This window comes from Protopterus annectens, chromosome 12.part0, assembly GCF_019279795.1.
Source record: "Protopterus annectens isolate FY-2018-M chromosome 12.part0, PAN1.0, whole genome shotgun sequence".
Lineage (NCBI taxonomy): Eukaryota > Metazoa > Chordata > Ceratodontiformes > Protopteridae > Protopterus > Protopterus annectens.
Genome location: NC_056746.1, coordinates 331,526,011 through 331,546,578, shown reverse-complemented (window position 1 = coordinate 331,546,578; position 20,568 = coordinate 331,526,011). Strand labels below are relative to the sequence as shown.

At 42.3% G+C, this 20,568-nt stretch overlaps 1 protein-coding gene across 3 annotated transcripts in view; it reads right to left on the bottom strand.

Annotated features, from left to right (window-relative positions):
• ARHGAP17 (Rho GTPase activating protein 17) overlaps positions 1-20,568 on the bottom strand; it is a 1,246,301-nt gene that overhangs the window by 840,139 nt on the left and 385,594 nt on the right. For all 3 annotated transcript variants that reach the window (XM_044089406.1, XM_044089407.1, XM_044089408.1), the window contains exon 5: positions 11,625-11,736. In XM_044089406.1, coding sequence (XP_043945341.1) covers positions 11,625-11,736 — 112 coding nt within the window. The remainder of the gene's footprint in view (positions 1-11,624; positions 11,737-20,568) is intronic.

Below are 20,568 nucleotides of genomic sequence, written 5' to 3'. Positions count from 1 at the left end.
ATTCTGGGCGACGGTAGGATACTGCTCAGGGCTAGGGGGTCATACCTGCCTGGGCCACATTATCCAAGCTCCTCCATGTCTCTTTTCATGTAGTCCAGGAAGGTGCATCTCAAGTCATTCACACAACATAGACAGTGACAGAGTCATACTTGTACTTACTGTGGAGTGACCCGAGTGCGTGTGTTGTGTGTCAGATTCTGGCAGCTGATAGACAGCTGACTGTTACATTCTCCTTATTCAACCTAGTGAGTGGGGCATCAGTGTGCCTCACTATCGGGTCACCTATGATTAGTGTTTTGGGCAAGCTGTTTTGGCTTAGGTTGAGGGGCAGACTGTAGGTGAGCTATGTGTCTTGTGGTTTTGTGCTGTGGGGGTAAAGTGCATTTCTGCCTTGGAGGTCTCTGCTGTTTGTGCAGATTTCTATTGACAGCCTCCGTGAAGGTCGGTGTGTGGTTTGTGTTTTTATGCGACAGATGTGATGGTGGGTGTTCTGGAGAGCGATGTGTTGCATGCGGTGTGGTGCAGGTGTTGACCTTCTCTTCTTGACCAGCTATTCTGGTCTTGGCTTGAGAGTGAAGTTCACCAGGTTAATAGGAGAAAGCACAGGGAACTGACCTTTAGACATGCCAGGAGAGATGGTCATTATTACCAAGTACTGAAGTGATTCCCTTATATATTCCCTTTACAGGAAAAATTTCACTCAAGGTGTCTGAGTCTGTACAGAGCACAGCCAAACACTTGAGGGGAAACTAATAAATATACCCTGAAAATTTAAGGATGAAGTATTTAGGCAGATATTCTCAAGCTAGGAAGAAATCAAGCAGTACTTACTGAAAAATAAAGAATTAGCTTGTCAAGAATGATGAAAAGAGGGGAATCGCATGAATGGCTACTGCCTGGCTACTACTAATGCTGGTCTTAGCACAGCTTCACTCAGAAGCAAAATATCAGTACCAATCCCAAAAAGAGAAGCAGGCCACAGCCTGTTTGGTTATCCACAGTCTTGTCCCAGTTGATGCAAGGATCTGTAGCCTTTTTCTGGTAGATGCCTCGAACAACAACCAGACCAATCAGGCACGTTAAGCACAGATGCTCATTCTCCAACCAGAAAGAGTCAGGAATCAATACACTCTGTTCCTACTCTCACCAGGATCAGAATATAAGCACATATTCCAAACTGTCACCTATAAAGCAGTTATTAACTTTCTGGTGATCAGCAGTCTCCAGGAAATAATGTAACTGCACTCCTTCTCTTACCTGGAAAAGACAGAAGCACTAATCCCAAGATGACTACTGACAGGCAGAATGTGGGCTCTCCAATAACTGGTGGTATTGCAATAGATGCTTAAAAGTAAGATGAAAAAATGGTTTATCCTAAACACTGCAGTGTGCACTAGGAGTTAGATGTGAAAGTAGGTAACTTGAGTTTTACCTGTCTAAAAAGTTAAGCTTTTTACTGGACAGTCACTATTTTTAAAACAGTAAGATAGATTGAAAGGGGGTAGTCACTTTTGTATTATGGCACTATGGAATACAGCAGGATGTCCAATAAATGTAAATAGTTGAAGGGGAGTGATTTCACAAAATGATAATTTTGTGCTTACTTACACCAGCCAGTAAAAGCAAAGAGGAAATGAGATATATGGTCAAATTAACATAAGGGGCAGGCAACTAGAAAGACAGTGGTGCCTAAGAACACAACAGTAACCAGGTGGGAGGGTGGGAAAAATTTTTGTCGGACTCACAAGAGACAGAGCTGTGGTCTCTTTTCAAGTTTTAATATGCAGTTAAAAGTAGAATACAAGTAAAACACAGTGTAAAGAAAACAAATCACAGTATACAAAATAGAAAAAGGCAATAAAGTAATGCAAAATACAACAAATAAAAATCAAACTAACCTTTCCCTCACAGCAAACTGCAGCAGAGTCTGGGTGAGCCTTTCTAGTAAAGCATGGGAACATAACATGAAGTATATTAAGTGAATGAATTAAAAAGAATAATGTTATGGAATGATATGTGGGAACAGACTAAACAAAACTGAAAAGCTGGAAGTTCTTGATTATAAATATGGATAGTAACACAGTGAAAATATTTTAGTCCCAATATTTTTATTTACAGGTTAAGTGTATTTTTATCCACCAGAGGAGATGCTGTGGATGATAATAGAGGTGAAGGAATTTGAGAGAAGAGGGTACGAGTTAAGTGGGATAAGATGATTCTCCTCATAGTACAGAATAGTACAGGATTACCCAAACTGAAGAAATACAACAGAGCTATGTAGTTAAGGCTCACATACATAACTCAAGCAGATTGTGACAAATCAAAGTTGAAAAGAATAATGTGTAGAATAATGAGGGGTACAGTTGAAGAAATAAGAAAAGAGTAGGATTTTTTGATGTATATAAATAAAGGCAGTAAAAACAACAACACAGATCAATATATTCTTAAGGTAGCAAAAGGTATTCTAAAAAATAAACCAACAATGAAATGGAAAAAGGAGATTGTTTTACCAATAGGAATAACTGCAAGTAGGAATACAGAAAATGGGAAGAGGGGGCTGGAATTTAATGGATAAAATTAGCAAAAGAACTAAGGTATCGGGAGCAAATAACTAGGGATGGAGAGGAAATAAGAGTGGAATGAGGCAAAGCAGAATTTAAACTACAAGTAAGTGACTGCCTTCCACACTAGGAAGTGATAACGGGATAGGGGAGTGCTAAGTGAAAGACCAGACTGGTTGAGTTTTAAGTTGACTCTAGAACAGAAGCTGCTGTTAAAAAATTATAATTCGTACAACATATAAAATACTGTATGCCATCTGTAAAACTCAATCAGACCAGGATAAAATGATTAGGAAACGAGACTGTAAAAGCAATTTACAAAGGAACAGTGGGGGGACATTTGCAAGACTCCCAAGTATGCAACAAAGAGCAAAAGGTTTAGAATTTTTACATGAAGTCTTTGCATATCTATTTGTATACCCCAAGCATACTGAGAATCTTTCCTCAGACAGAGAGCAAATGGTGGCGGTGAAATGCATTTGGGGAATATAATAGGTTTACAGATTTTAAGTTTCTCACAAAGTAGTTTGTCAGAAATGTTAGGGGACTAACTAAGGAAAGGTCTCTTTTGATATGGGATATACAGGATCTGAACTGTGTAGACATAGTAAGGTCTTGCTATCTTTAATGCTACCGGCTGTCAAAAAAAGTAAATGCTAGAAAATGCAGATCAAGATCTAATCTAACCATAACTGAAGAAGCAAATACTGTAAAGCAGATAAAAGAACTGAAAGTGAGATCTTTAGAAAAGGGAAGTTGCAACTTTTACAGAAATAAACAATTTGTGGGAATGATACCAGCAGAACAATGTTCCAAGAGGAGGATCAAACTTACGAGAAGGCAGAAATTGAGCAATTTATGTAATGTTCTGGTGAATGAACATTTATGGAGACTGCATGAAAACAACAATGAACATGTTATTATGATCTACCACTTTTTAAATATATCATGTTTAATAAAGTTGTTTAAAACACAACTAAAAACTATAGTGACCTTATGGGAACAGTAACGTACAGTGTTTCAAGATTTGATCAGCATATTTAACGTACAATTAAAATCTTATTTAAAAAGTCATACCTTACCTACAGAACATTCACACAAGTCCATAGCTCAAACCTACCTACTACTCCTTATCATCCTGATTACCTTCTCAGTTTATACTAACCTACAGTCCTCTCAAACAGCGAAAATGAAGCAATTTTATAATAAAAATTGCAAATTTCTGCATTAACTAAATTAACTGAACACATCACTATGTAGCACTTCAGCATCCATAACAGGGTGAAGCTATCTATTCTACTAGCCTACACTCAACCTTAAGGTCATCCACAACATCCTCTATGTCCCAAAAAGATGCCCTGCCTCCAGCCAATTACTAAAATGGTACCACCCCCAAGAGAACTGTGTACACAGAATAATTTATTTACTTATTTAATTTAAACAGTTGTTTACCGGAAACGTCCAATGGGACCGAGCCCATTTTCAGCAGAGGCCCAGGAAGAAATGTTCCAGATGCATGTCCTGGGAATGTGGGAGGAAACCAGAGCACCCAGAGAAAACACACACAAACACAGGGAGGACATGCAGCATTCTCCACACAGAAGGCACCCTAACTGACAGTCGAACTGGAGAACCTCTTGCTGTGAGGCAACAATGCTAACCGTTGCACTGTCACCTTCTAATTACTCATAAATCTAATCATAGCAGAGACCTATTTTTTCACAATTTACATTGCTGAACTCTGGAACATGACCCCAAGCAATATCAAAAATACTTCATGCAACCTTCAATTTAAAATCGCACTGAAAACATACCTATCAACGAAATGGTCCAGCCCTTGCCACCTTCCCCATTACTAAGTCTGCTATGTATGATGCAGTCAAACCAAACAAATAGCAAAAAAATGTCCACAACTGTATAATAATAATAATGTCCTGGTTACAGGTCTTAAGTGAATTTTAACTTTTGGATAACATGTACATGTGACTTGTCTGCAGTCTGAGTACAAAAATTAAAATATAAACTACATAGCAACTCTTGCTAATGCTTCCACAAATGTATGTAGCAAGAGCTTTTCTCCTCGCGCATCTGCTGAAAATGGGCACTGCCCGGTTTGACTTTCATATTACTCGAACATTAGTTATTTAATCTTGCGTATTACTTGTTTGTAATAGCAGTTCTTTAAATATAAACATATGCTTTAAGTCAGAAAATGGACAAAAGCAGAAACAATAAGTCAAAGGATCAAAGATGACGACTTAAGGACACTGAAGTTATATCCATGAATACTGAAAATATTAACACAAATGTCAACACCCACATCACAGGACCTAAACGTTTTTGCAGGAGGAACACCCCTCTATATCCTGCCTTATATAAAAACTCCATAACTGTACAAATATGGAAAAAAGGGCAAACATCAAGGAACAGTAATTGTTCTTGCTCCACATCTGTAGTACTTCACTGCTGACAGTTCATGTTTAGTTTCATGAGCATCATTGTTTTACAATTTGTTTCCTGTTACAATCCTCCTGCTAAAGCAGCAAGTTACTCTGCAAAAATGAAGATTATAGTATGAGAAGATTATAGTACGTTTGATTTTTTTTTTAGTTTTACTGTTTACTCATTTTTTTTCTTTTTATTTATAACCACACCTACAAACTGACACGTTAGGTTTTAGGCAATTACTTGCATACAACTGCAGATCATTTCATTATACAAAAGCAAAAACAACTTGCCTCTTAAGAGAGGCAGCTGCTTAAACGCACTGAAATTTCACTACTATATAATCACATATGCTATTTTTCAAGTGAGGTGTTACACCTGTAACAAGCAGTTGACAACCTATCTTTTCTACGGAGTAAGAAAAGTACAGTTTTGTACCTACCATAAATGTAGATGTTTGAGTGCTCATACAGCTGCAGTCATTACAGATGGGTTATCCTGCCATCAGGTGGGTCCTCAGTCGGCCGAATTCCAAAGTCTAGGTCCGGCGTCGGTTGTTGTCGCTTCTTCCCTGACGTCAGTGGGGCAGGGGTATAAAAGAGGCAGCCGACGCCATTTTCTTCAGTTTTTCTTGCCCCAGATGTCAGGTGCCCCCAGAAGGAAGGCAAAACATAATATTATGCAAACAAACAGATAAATCAAAAACAGTAGTTGCAAGCAAATACACCATAAAAGAGTACTCCAAATAGGTTGTATGATAAAGGTGTTTGTCCTAAGGCCTGTCCTAAGAGGGGATGGAGGGAGGGTAATCTGGACTGCAGCTGTATGAGCACTCGAACATCTACATTTATGGTAGGTACAAAACTGTACTATGTTCATCGTGCATACAGCTGCAGTCATTACAGATGGGTAGAGTCCCAAAGCTATGTAAGGGTGGTAGGCACTAAGTGGAACTAGGAGGGGCGAGGATGCCCTGCAGGACTGCTGTGGCAAAGCCCGCTCTAGATTTTGAGTATAGTAGAAGGTGGTAGTGCTTGGAGAAAGTGTGCACTGAACTCCAAGTAGCTGCTTCCAAAATGTCCCTGGTAGGGACCCCCCTGCGGAAAGCTGTAGAGGTAGCTGCAGCCCTGGTGGAGTGGGATCTGATGTATACAGGCAGATTTTCCATGAAATGAATAACAAATGCGTATGCAGTGGGCTATCCATTTTGAAATTGTCTGTTTGGAAATAGCCTTTCCTTGAGCACCTGTAGCATAGGACACAAAGAGCTGCTCAGATTTCCTGAATGTCTTTGTTCTGTCCAAGTAATAACGAAGTTGTCTGTGAATGTCCAAGGAATGTAGTAGTGTCTCCCCTTTGTTCTGTGGATTTGGATAAAAGGTAGGTAAATGAATAGTCTGATTCAAAGCTACACTGGATACTACCTTTGGCATGAAGGTAGGGTTGGTTCGTAAGGAAACTCTGTCCTGATGGAAAATGATGAATGGTTGCACAGCCATGAGGGCCTGTAGTTCCGAAACCCTGCGTGATGAGGTAATAGCCAGAAGGAAGGCTGTTTTCCACGACAAGTATTGTAGCTCTGTTGAAGAAGCCGGCTCAAAGGGAGGCAGGGTCAGCTTTTCCAATGAAGTTGAGGTCCCAAGCTGGGACTGGTGGTTTCCGTGGGGATTTTATATTTTTTGCCCCTCTGAGGAACTGCCTTAATAGAGGATGTGAGAATAAAGGAGGATCTGTATTGTATTGTGCAGAAATGGCTGAAGCGTGGATCTTGATGGAGGAGAAGGAAAGGCCACTGTTTAACATCTCAGCTAGGTACTGTAAAATTTGAGGTATATTTATTACCCAAGGATTCTGGCCCTTTTCTTGATTCCAGGAACAAAATCGTTTCCATTTGGCGGAGTAAGCTTTTCTAGTAGAGGGTCTTCTGGCCTCCAAGATGACATCCTGCACCTCCTTGGAGAGGAGAGTCTGTTGGGAAATTAAGGTATTCTCCATGCAGCTAGATTTAGGGTTTTGAGCTGGCTGTGAAGGGTTTTGTAATTGTGCTGGGACAACAGAAGAGGAACTAGAGGTAGGATCCATGGTGATGAGTGTGTCAGGCTCTTTAGGAGAGGATACCAGTGCTGTTGTGGCCAGTCTGGAGAAATGAGAATCATTTGTGGCCTCTCTGCTCTGGCTTTTAATAGAACTTTGGTCAGTAGAGGAAGAGACGGGAAGGCATAGACTGTCAATGCTGTCCAACTGAAAGAGAGTGCGTCCCACTTTCCAGGCCTGTGGATGATAGGTCCTTGAACAAAATGTTTCCAACTGGTGATTTTGGTGGGTAGCAAATAGATCTATGTCTGGCTGTCCCCATGCCTGAGTTATCTTTGAGAAGACTTGAGGATGCAACTTCCATTCGAGTGGGTCTGTCATATTTCTGCTTAAGTTGTCTGTCGGTGTGTTTTCCTTCCCTGGCAGGAATTGTGCCTGTAGTTGAATTTGTAATTCCAGTGCTGTGTTCCACAGGGTCATGGCTTACCTGCACAGGGGGTATGAATGAGTTCCCCCCTGTTTGTTTATGTACCACATGACTGTGGTGTTGTCTGTCCTTATCAATAGCTGGCCTGGATGCAGTAGGTCTTTGAAGGTCATAAGAGCATTTTGCACGGCTAGCATCTCCTTTTGGTTGATGTGTAGGTGCTTCTCTTTTTGGGACCATTTTCCCTGAATGCACTGATCTTCCATGTGTGCTCCCCAGGCGTAGTCTGAGGCGTCCGTTGTGATGATTTGAGTTGCTTGAGGTAAACAGAAAGGGAGACCTGTGTTTCTTTGGCATGCTTGAGCCCACCACAAAAATTCCTTTTAAAGGCATGGAATGAGTGGTATAATTGTTTCTAAGCTGTGGCTGTGTTGAGACCATAAGTTTTTTAGGTACCATTGTAGTTTCCTCATATGCAGCTTTGCACATGGTATTAGTAGGATGCAAGATGCCATGAATCCCAGAGCTTGCAGGACTTTCCTTGCAGTTAGTCTGGTGAAAGTTGCCATTTTGTTGAAGTATTGAGACAGTTGCCCTTGTTTGTCTGGCGTGAGGTAGGCCATCTGGGTGGTTGTATTTAAGCTGGCACCCAGGAAAATTATCTGTTGAGAAGGTATTAGTTTTGATTTCTTTTTGTTCACTGTGTATCCCAGGTAGTTTAACAGTTTTATTACAAACGCCAGATGCTGCAATAGAATGTCCTTGCTGTCCGCTTGGATCAGGCAGTCGTCCAGATATGGGTAGATTTGTATTCCTTGTTGTCTGCAAAAGGCAATTACTGATGCCAGGCATTTCGTAAACACTCTGGGCGCAGAAGATAAGCCAAAGGGCAATGCAGAGAATTGGTAATGGGTTGAACCTGCAAGAAATCTGAGGTATCTTCTGCAATCTTGTCTGATAGGGACATGCAGGTATGCCTCCTTGAGGTCCAATGTTACCAGCCAAGACTCCTTGCCCAGCATGGGAAGAAGCTGCTGTAATGTGAGCATCTTGAATTTTGGCACCTGTAGATATGTGTTTAGGATGGATAGGTCTAAGATGGGTCTCCAATCTTTGTCCTTCCTTGGTACCAGGAATAGTCTGGAATAAAAACTTTGACCTTGTTCTTTTGCAGGTACCTCTTGAATCGCTTTCATATCCATGAGAGCGAAATTTGTCTTTGTGCCTCTGCCCTTTGATTTTGTGGCAGGTTTGGCAAGCCTCTCATTTTTGGAAGGGTGTGAAAGTGGAACCTGTAGCCTCTGTCTATAATGTCCAGAATCCATTTGTCTTTTGTAACAATGTGCCAGTTTTTTGAAAATAATGCCAGTTTTCCGCCCAAAGGTGCTGCCATTATAGCTTTGCTTGGCAGGCATAGGGGGAAGTCATTGTGTCTGTTTTCTAAATGACTGTGATCTATCTTCTCCACCTCTTGGTGTTGGTGCTTGCCACTGTCTACCTCTGTAAGATCCTTGAGGTTGTCCTCTACCCCTTGGGCATCTGTATCTGCCCCTTTGAGGTCTGTCCGTGGCTGGAAAGGACCAATTTTTTGAAGGCCAGTTTCTGCTGAAGCGTGGAGGTTGCACCTGCAAGAAATCTTCCACTGTTTGCATAGATTTCGCTTTTTCCTCCATTTTCTTTAGTACCTCCTCAGCTTTAATACCAAACAATACATCTTTTTAAAGTGGTGCATCTAATAACTTTGCTTTGACATGATCTGGTAAGGTTTACTCTTTGGGCCAAGCATGTCTACGTATGACAGACCCCGTGACAGCAGCTTTGCACGAGGCCTCTAAAGCATCAAAACTACACTGCAAGGTATGTTTACCCACTTGCTCTGCTCCATGCAACAAATCCTGCAACTCTTTCAAATCTGGTTGTTCTGTTTGTATCATTTTGCTTTTCAGCTGAGATAACAAAAACTGTTGGTACTTTAACATATGAAATTGACAGTTTAATGCCCTCAAGTGGCAGATGTATACACCTTTTCCCCACCACCTTTCTAATGCTCCGGAATCTCTCTCTGAAGGTAAAGGGTTTTTAGCAGTAGAGGCCTTTATTCCCTTGGGACCCTGTGAAATTGTTTCTGGGTCAGCAGTATGGCTTTTATAAAGGAACTGGTGAGAATCAGGGACCCGGTAATACCTGTCTGGTTTAACAGGGGCTGGAGGTAAAGAATCTGGATTAAGAGTGGCTTCTGCATACACATCAACCAAAATATCTAAAACAGGAGGGATAGCCAGGGGCCTATGCTGGGGGAGCAGTAGAAATTTCCCTGAGCCTTTTCTTGGAATCTGAGTAATCTTGGCCTTCCCAGTGAAAGTGCTCCCTCAATGTATGCAGGGTTTCCCCAAAAGAGTAGTCCTTAGGGGGGGAGACCGAGGGAATAGACTCCTCAGCATCAGAGTCTTCAAAAGGGGAGTAGGCATAATCCTGGTCCTCAGAATGGTCTGAGGTAATAGAAGCCTGGTCTGAGGAAGGGTAGTCTTCCTCCAATCTGGGTCTTTTGTCAGAGGGGGGTTGAGAACCCCTGATGAGAGTTATCAAATCCTCAGCCATTTTAAGTATCTGTTTTTTAGGCAGGGGGCCTTGAGAGGAGGTCTGAGGACCCTGTTTTTTAGTTTTCATTGCAGCTTTAGATTTAGTGAAGGATTTAATAGAGAAGGTGGAAGGCCTGAAGACGCCTTCAGAAATGGCAGGCCTCACTAAATTTTCAGTTTCCCCGCCAAGAGTGGCGTCGGTATCTGCAGTGGGAATGGAGACCGAGGAGCCTGTGACCTCGGGTACTGAAGTCACCGGTAAAATAGTTTCATCGGTAGTCAGGGGCTGCGTAGGCGCCTCTCTGAGAACCGGTAGTCGGCCTAAGCGTGGTCTCAGTACTCGGTGCAGACCTCGGATGTCGGTCCTTGTCTTTGCGTCTTTTGCTTAAAACTGGCGTCGGTGTATCCGACATGATATAATTAAATTTTTTGCCAAAATAATGAAGGGCGAACTCCGCCCGGCGCTTAATAGTGCGCTTGTTGAACCTAGCACAAAAACGGCAGGCCAAGACGTCGTGGTCTGGCCCTAAGCAAGGTATACAGAAAGAGTGAAAATCCTTATGCGGTATTTGCTTCCCACAAGAAATGCAATTATTAACTTTGTCTGACATCGGTCTGAGGCAAGAAAAGTTTCCCCAACGAGGTACTTAGCTTTAAAGAAGACTTCAGCTGAAATACTTTCGTAAATCTCAGGAGCTGGCCGACCGGCACTTGTAAACTGCTTCTGCTTCGGGCACTGCGCGGCAAGAAAGACCGAAGAAAATGGCGTCGGCTGCCTCTTTTATACCCCTACCGCACTGACGTCAGGGAAGAAGCGACAACAACCGACGCCGGACCTAGACTTTGGAATTCGGCTGACCGAGGACCCGCCTGACGGCAGGATAACCCATCTGTAATGACTGCAGCTGTATGCACGATGAACATTTACTTCCAATGCAACTAGCAAAGAAATACAGTAGTCTATGCATTGATTTAGGTAGTGAAGCATTAATGGTTCAGTCCTTCAAGATGCCATGACAAGAAGTTTCAGTTCTAAGTATATAAAAAAAAAATCAGGGAGCCATCCTCATCAATAAAATAAAAGGCAAAGATCCCTTTTTGCATCACAAATGTATAATTTGGTCTTGTATACAGTTAAATCAAATTCAAGTGTAAACTTGCCTCAAAATATGTCCAATACACTAGAAGTACTAAAACAGCAGCAACAATTAAAAGATTTCTTGAAGCAAGCTTCCTGTCAGCCTACACCTAGTTTCTAATAAGATATGGTAAAATACTGCAACAGGAACATTGAAACACAGAAATACAAAAATCACATTAAAAAAATGTTGGTTGCTGTTATGGCACCTCAGGGTCTGTGGTTTGGTAAAGATAAAAAAAAATCTAATAAAGCCTCATGATCCCACTTCAACATATCAAGTAATGTTAAACAGTGAGAACCACAGTACAATTTTTCCTAGCATGCAAATGTTGTGCAACTTTCAGCTGTAATTCTGCACATTTTTAATGAAAATTGTACCATGCAGCAGTAACTATCAGGAAAACAATCTACAGTGGAAGTGCCAAATGTCTGCTTACCTCTACTACTTGGTTCAGTGGGTCTAAAACGTCTCTTTCCATCTGTACTTCAAGTTGCGAGAGTTCCATAGCCAGTTTGCTCTCAGCATCACTGCACATATCTAACACTTTACTGAAACAAAATTGCATTTTCAGGTTTAAGTATAGTACTGATATCACAGACATTGCAGCAATAATCTAAGCAGGTTTTAGGAAGTCAAAATAAAAATGTCAATATATCAAATATTCAAAATTCTAATACTTTAAGAGCCTTCAAAGTACAAGCCCCCTTTACGCTTACTTCTGTGTGACTAGAAAAAGATGCACAGTTCTCCCTTGAGCTTTTACTGGACTTAAAAACTTCTTATCTTACTTCAAACGATTAATTGATGCAATACTTCAGAAATCTCAAAGGTCTGAGTACACTTCTGAGCCATAGTATATTAAAGATGTGCCTCATGCGTACTTCATTCACTCGTATCATCTTTCTGAATTGTATGTAGCAGTTTATGTGGAAATAGGATGCTACTCCAAACAGGAGAATTTAATCTCCATTTTCATACGACGTAACACTGAAGATCAATTACAGACAAGGCTTTGCTGCTCCCCAGAAGTACAAAGTACAGTTTTGTACCTACCATAAATGTAGATGTTCGAGGATCCACATTGCTGCAGTCCTAACCATTGGGTAGTCCGCTGTCCAGTCGGCCCGAATACCAAAGTATATGGCTGACGTCGGTCAAGGCGCATTAGACTGATGTCAGGACGTCAGGGTACTAATGCGCATGACCGACGTCATATCCTCAGTCTTTTCTTGCCCCAGATGTCAGAAGACCCTAAAAAGACAAGGCCCAAACCAAAAACACCAAAAAGCCCTGCACCAAACATATATACAATATATACAAAATTACAAGAATATAGCCTAACCCACACCACCACCCCTAAACACAGAGGGGAAGGAGGGAGGGTAAATTGGACTGCAGCAATGTGGATCCTCGAACATCTACATTTATGGTAGGTACAAAACTGTACTATGTTCTTCATTCCACATTGCTGCAGTCCTAACCATTGGGTAGAATCCCAAAGCAGAGGTAAGGGAGGCTGGCAAATCATAAGGAAGCAGGAGCTGTCAACATGCCTTGCAAAATAGCAGTGGCAAAACCAGCCCTAGATTTAGAGTAGAGAGGAAGGTGGTAATGCTTAGAGAAAGTATGCAGTGAACTCCAAGTAGCTGCCTCCAAAATATCCTTAGTTGCCACCCCCCTTAGAAATGCTGTTGAAGTGGCAGTAGCCCTAGTGGAATGAGGCCTAATCCCAGCTGGAATCTCCTTGCCATGATGGGAATAACAAAATGAAATGCAAAACCCAATCCACTTAGAAATAGTTTGCTTAGACACAGGCTTGCCCTGAGAACTCAAAGCAAAAGAAACAAACAACTGCTGAGACTGCCTGAAATCCTTAGTCCTGCTTAAATAATAACGTAACTGCCTATGTACATCTAAAGTGTGCAAAATCTTTTCCCCCTTATTTTGGGGATCTGCATAGAAAGTAGGCAAATGAATAGTTTGGTTTAAAGCCACACTAGAAACCACCTTAGGCATAAAGGAAGGATTAGTACGTAATGATACCCTATCCTTATGGAAAATCAAAAAGGGCTCTACTGCCATAAGGGCCTGCAACTCAGAAACCCTTCTTGCAGAAGTAATAGCCAACAAAAAAGCAGTCTTCCATGACAAGTATTTCAATTCAGCAGTAGCCGCAGGCTCAAAAGGTTGTAGAGTAAGTTTCTCCAACACAAAATTGAGATCCCAAGCAGGAGTAGGAGCTCTACGTGGGGTCTTATATTCTTTGCCCCTCTAAGAAATTGCTTGAACAAAGGATGCGAAAACAATGGTGGGTCACAATCATAGTGAGCTGAAATTGCTGCAGCATGAATCTTAATGGAAGAGAAGGACAAACCTTTGTCCAATAACTCAGTAAGATATTGAAGAGCCACACTCAAATTAGGCTCAGAAATCTCCAAATTCTTTGCTGCACTCCAAAATAAAATCTCTTCCATTTTTCTGCGTACACTTTCCTTGTACTAGGTCTTCTGGCTTCCATAATCACATTTAAAACTTGTTGAGGAAGTTGAGACCTGCTGTGTTTCAAAACAGAATATGCCAGGCTGTTAGATGAAGAGAGTGAAGCTTGACATTGAGCAGGTGACCGTCCTTCTGAGATAACAGGTGTGGAATCAAAGGTAAAGGCCATGGAGGCTTCCTTACCAGACTCCTTAGTAGTGGGTACCAGTGTTGCCGAGGCCAATCTGGAGCTATTAAAATCATCCTTGGCTTGTCTTGTCTGACCTTTAGGAGCACCTTTGGGAGAAGAGGCAGAGGTGGAAAGGCATACACATGAAGATTTTTCCAACTGAAAGAAAGAGCATCCACTTTCCAAGCTGTGTGATGAAACCCCTTTGTGCAAAACTTTGGCAGCTGGTGGTTTAGTGGAGAAGCGAACAGATCTATGTCTGGAGTTCCCCATGACACTGTCAAATTCTGAAATACATGAAGATCCAGTTTCCACTCGTGGGGATCCATGATTTGTCTGCTTAACACATCTGCTAAGGAGTTCTGTGCTCCCGGCAGAAACCTTGCCTGAAGAGTTAGTTGCAAGCTGAGCGCAGTCTCCCATAAAATCATTGCTTGCCTGCATAGAGGATAAGAGTGTGTTCCCCCTTGTTTGTTGATGTACCACATGACAGTTGTGTTGTCTGTTAGAATCAACACCTGCCCTGGAAGAAGCAACTCCTTGAAAGCCATTAATGCAAACTGGACTGCTAACATCTCCTTCATGTTGATATGTAGATGCTGTAGTCTGGCAGGCCACTTGTCTTGTATCCACTTTCCATTTAGATGAGCTCCCCAAGCAATGTCCGAGGCATCTGTCGTTAAAATCTGACTCGCCTCTGGCTGGGTCACAGAGAGTCCCTTGTTTAGGTGACATTCCTGAGCCCACCACAAAAATTCTTTTTGAATGCAAGGTATTATTTGAATGACAGTGTCCAAATCCTGGCAGTGCTGTGTCCATACATTTTTGAGATACCATTGCAGCTTCCTCATATGCAGTTTGGCATTGGGAAGCACCAGAATACAAGATGCCATGAACCCTAAGGCTTGAAGGACTGTCCTTGCAGTCAGCCCGGACTGAAGAGATAGTTGATGGAAGTAACTGGAAAGATTCTTTTGTTTGTCCGGGGTTAAAAGGCCATCTGGGCTGCTGTATTCAGTCTCACACCCAGAAAGCACATGTCTTGAGAGGGTACTAGACTGGACTTTATTTCGTTCACAGAATACCCTAGGCATCTTAGCACTGCTATGACATATTCCAAATGCTGTAGAAGGTTTTCCTTTTCTTGAGCCAGAATCAGGCAGTCGTCCAAGTAAGGATAGATTTGAATACCTTTTAGCCTGAAGTAAGCTATCACTGGAGCCAGAACCTTTGTGAATACTCTGGGCGCAGTAGATAAGCCAAAGGGCAATGCAGAGAACTGATAATGAGAACTTCCAGCTCGAAAACGCAGATACTTTCTGCAACTTAGTCTTATAGGCACATGAAGGTAAGCTTCCTTGAGATCTAAAGTTACCATCCAGTGATCTTTGCCCAGCAGAGGTAAAAGCTGTTGTAGCGTCAACATTTTGAACTTGGGAATGTCCAGGTAAGTGTTGAGGATAGATAAATCCAAAATTGGTCTCCACGTGTTCCCCTTCTTTGGTACTAGGAACAGGCGAGAATAAAATCCTAGGCCCCTTTCTGGTACAGGGACTGGCTGAATGGCCCCTATTTGGAGTAACAGAGAAATTTGCTTGTGAGCCTCTTTCCTTTGTGGAGGAGGAACGTCTGGCATGCCTTTGAAAGGGGGCAAGGTATGGAAATAAAACCTGTAACTGTGGTGAATGATATCCAAAACCCATCTGTCTTGAGTAATTAAATCCCAATTTTCTTTGAAAAGAGACAGTCTTCCTCCCAAAGGAGCTGCCAGACGAGAATGTACTGGCAGCTGAAAAGGCAGGTCATTGGGTCTGTTTACGAAAGGACTGACCCCTGCCCTCACCAGAAGTCTGAGCAGGAGAACTCCCTGTTCTAGGCCTAAAAGAACCTTGAGCTCTGCCCCTACCACGTCTAGACCTACCCCTAGACTGGGAATCATAAGCAGGATATGTCCATCCCTTAGTAGGCCAATTTCTGCTAAACTTTGGGGGTTGCACCTGCAAAAAATCTTTAACAGTCTGCATAGATTTAGCCTTGTCCTCCATTTTCTTTAAAACTGCTTCCACAGGCGAACCAAACAACACATCAGACTGTAAAGGAGCATCCAAAATCCTTGTCTTAACATGCTCAGCTAAATTCTGATCCCTCAACCAGGCGTGCCTGCGAAGAACAGAACCAGTGGCAGCCACCCTCGAGGAGGCCTGCACAGCATCAAAACCACATTGCAAAGAGTGCTTACCCACTTGTTCAGACACATGAACTAAATCCTGCAACTCTTTACACTCAATACCTTCCGCCAGAGCATCCACCTTAGATTTCAATTGTGAAAGGAGATAATTTTGATATTTTAGCATGTGAAACTGACAATTCAACGCCCTCATGGCTAAAGTGGAAGAAGTATACACTTTCTTTCCCCATCTATCCAAAGCCCTTGCTTCTTTATCAGGGGGAACAGGATTTTTAACAACAGAGGCCTTAACACCTTTAGGCCCCTGAGAAACAGTTTCCGGGTCTGCCCTAGGACTCTTAAAAAGATACTTATGAGCTTCAGGCACCCTATAGTACCTATCAGGTTTAACAGGGGCAGGAGGCAACGAATCAGGGTTCAGGGAAGCCTCTGCAAAAACATCTTCCACCACATTCAACACACCAGGTGTAGCTAAGTGCCTATGCTGGGGTAAAAACAAGAATTCCCTAAGCCTCTTCCTGGAATCAGAGAAATCTTGGCCTTCCCATTTAAAATGCTCCCTCATGGAATGCAGAGTCTCTGAAAAAGAAAAAACCTCAGGAGGAGAAGCTGAAGGAGTGGTATCATCCACATCAGAATCAGAATAAGGAGGATACTCCTGCAAGTCTTCAGCCGAAGACTCAGAAGCCTCTGAACACTGTTCAAAACTCTCAAACTCAGGCTCCACCCTAGGCCTCTTTTCTGGAGGGGGCATAGAACCTCTAATCATAGTAATCAAATCCTCTGCCATTCTAAGCATATGTTTCTTAGGCACAGAACCTGAAGTGCTAGGAGAAGCCCCCACTGAAGCTAAACTTGGCCTACCTCTCAAAGAAGTCTTGGAAACAGAAGGAGAGGCTCTAACCACCTTAGGAAGAGAGGGAAGAACAGCTACCTGAGAAGCCCCCTCAGCCTGGCCTACCTCCTGAGAGGGCACATCCTGTAACAGTAAAGTCTCTGCCTGAGACTCCAAAGAAACTCCTGGCAAACCCTCTGGCTCCACTGAGCCTTCTAAAGAACCGACGTCCGGGACTGCCGGTTCTTCAACTCTAGGCTTTGCTGCTTTGTCCTTGCGCTTTTTGGCCGAAGCGGGCGTCGGAGCATCCAACGGCATTTTATAATTACAACGCTTCCCAAACACTAACCTGGCACAGTCTAACCTTCTCTTAATAGTGCGTTTGTTAAATCTAGCACAAGAGCGGCATCCAACAACGTCGTGCTCAGGCCCTAAACAAGGTATACACAAAGTATGGTAATCCCTATGAGGTATCTGTTTCCCACAAGAAATACAGTTATTCACTTTTTCTGACATCCGGTTAAATACTGAGGCAAGAAAAACAAAATGTTCCCCAACGGGGTACTTAGCCAACTTTGATTCGGTCTGAAACTCCGACTTCAGAAAATTTCAGAACGCCAACCTGCACTCGCAAAACTGCTTCTGCATCGGACCATGCGGCAAAAAAGACTGAGGATATGACGTCGGTCATGCGCATTAGTACCCTGACGTCCTGACATCAGTCTAATGCGCCTTGACCGACGTCAGCCATATACTTTGGTATTCGGGCCGACTGGACAGCGGACTACCCAATGGTTAGGACTGCAGCAATGTGGAATGAAGAACATCTCTCAGTTTGGTACTTGCTTAAGCAGCCCATCTACAAAGGCAACATCTCTGCAGTGAAACCCTGTACATGGATTTTTCAATTAGAAGAAGTGGATTTGGTTCCTTTCTAAGTTGTATAACCCATCCAGGAGCAAATGCTGATCCCACATGCAAGAATGCAACAGCCCCAGCCTCCTTCACGTAGAAATCACTGCCAAGTACCTATATCCACTTTAATTCTTCTGAGAAGTATGCAAAATATCCACAGTATACAAACATTAAGTGGGTCAAAACTGTTCTCATGTGAAACACAAAAAGGTATATAAAAAGACTAATGTTAACAGAAAGAAAAGCAATGGGATGGGACAGTCGGAGCAAAGTTAGAAAATAATTAGTTTACATACAGTGAATAACATCCATCTCAATAGTGGGAGCCGCTGAGGAATGAGCGCTCATTAAACTAGAAATACCTTGACACACTGAAGAAATCTCGTTTGATACAGCCTACGACAAGCTCTTCGTGTGTTTTTAGCACTGATGTTAATTTTTGTACATTAAAGAAGCAGAAGTGATAGCATGCATCTACCTTTGTGGAATTTTTTACAACTGCTTTTGATTATTTTACCACTACATTTCATGGACTACAGGGGGACTGAGCCAATGTTTCTTAGAAATATTTTGAGGCATCTTTATTTAGCTGCAGTGCTTGTTTGCCTTGCTGTACTCTGCTTGACTACTGTTGATCTCTACATTTGATTTTGAATTAGTTTTTCATTTAAGATTCGGTTACTTCTATTTTTTTTTATCTTTTCCTTATATTGCATTTTGTCTTTTTTGTTCTTTTGGAGTTTTAAGAGGTCTTGGCTAGGGTCCGTTAGAATAATTCCTTTGCTGAGGTGCTGAGAAATAGCATTCCTTACTTAGCTGCAAATGTTTAGTGGCATCTTTATTTAGCTGTAGTGCTTGTTTGACTTGCTGTTCTCTGCCTGTTGCTATCTCTGTATTTGATTTTTCCAACCCTCTCTACTGCTGTTGTACTCAAACGTGGTGGCATTTGAGTTTCCTGCCCATACTATGAATTTAAATTTGGACATTCCTCCCAGTCCCATCTCATCACCTCATTCTACCGACTAGTGAAAGATCAGTTGGAAGGCCCAACCCTTTAGTCTCTTAAACATGAATTATCTTGTTTCCTCCCTTCCCACTTAATTAAAAAAATTACACTTTATTCAGCTACCCGCGGTGGTGGTGCTGCGGGAGCGTTGTCGCCTCACAGTAAGACGCTGTCCGGTTCGATTCTCAGCTAGAGCATCTTCTGCATGGAGAAATGCGTGAATGGGCGTACCTTCATTGAAGGTTGTGCGTCAGGGCTAGTAACTCGGCACGTAAAAATCAACTACCAATCATTAGCAGACTGGAGTTCCGCTGTGGCGACCCCTAACCAGGAAAATCCGAAAGACACAAACAAACACTGTTCAGCTACTTTTACTGTATATGTGCTTCTTCTCCCTTTATTACTTTATTTTGCTACTTGCTGCACATTCTTAGTGTTCAGTTGCATTTAATCTGCTGCATTTATTACTGCTTGTTAGTCGCTTCACTAAATTGTAAAGGTTATTCTAAGCCTCTTAGTTCTGATTTAAGAACGTGAGCTTCAAATTAGTTATCTTACATAAGGAAGGTTTGTGGTCTACAGTCTTGAGGCAAGGGAGGTAAGCTTACACCCTTCCCAGTTGGGAATTGCTGGCTGAAGGCTTATTTGTCTGCTATTCTACAACCACCTTGGTTCTAGTTTAAGGGTTTGAGCTTCAGGGTAGTTCTTTTACATCAAGGTTTATGGTCTGCACTCTTGTGGCAAGAGAGGGCAGCCTCTGTTCTTCTGAGCTCAGAAGTGCTGATGAAGACATAGTGTGTCTGCTAAGTGTCTTAGTTCTAGTTTAAGCACTTGGGTTCCAAAACAGTTATTTTACATTAAGAAGGTCTGTGGTCTATACTCTTGTGGGAGGAAGGGGTAAGCCTTTAGATTTCTGAGCTGGGAATTGCTGGTAAAGGCTTATTGTGCCTGTCACCTTACGTGTCTTTATTCAGGTGTGTGGCCTGCATTCTTGTGGCATTAATGTCTAGACAGTTTTTTTTTGTTCACAGCATTGTTCATCAAGTTACTTGTCTTACTGACTTGTTCAATATTTAAGTTTTCCTCACTTCTCTACAGATCAGTGGCCACGGATATGCACTTGCTGACTCTCTCTGTGGCCAGTCTGGTTGAGATAGATATTCTGAGGCACTGTAGCAACTGCTTCAAGTACACTGACAACCCACTTAGTCTAAATAAAACAGATAATGTATGTGAGAGGTGTAAATAATCTCTAACGTTGGAGGCAAAACTCATTCATACAACCAAAACTAATCCTATAGAGCTTGTCAGTGACACTTGCATCACACACCTGCTGCACAGGGTAAAGACCCTACACAGAAAACTACTTAGGCACCTTCCTAACACACAAAGTAGCACTGCACAGTACAATCAAAGAAGGGTCCTCAGCCTTCACGTAAACACTCTGTTAAACCAACACACATAGCAATGCTGTATCCAATGCCTCCATTACCAAGCCCTTAAGGCAAACCAAGCCACAGCCAAATTTCCTAGCACACCAATGTCCCCCTCACTAGACTGAGTAAGGAGAGAGTCATGGTTAGCTGCCCTTCTGCGGCTAGGATCTATCAAGTCACACTGGCACTCAGGTCATTGAACCACAGCTACCAGTATGACTATGCCATAGTCCACGTGGATGTTAATGACCTTTGATGTACCTCCCTTGACTATGTGAAGCAAGACATGATCGAGCTTGCGGATTGTGCGTCTCAGCCAGGTATGAGTCTAG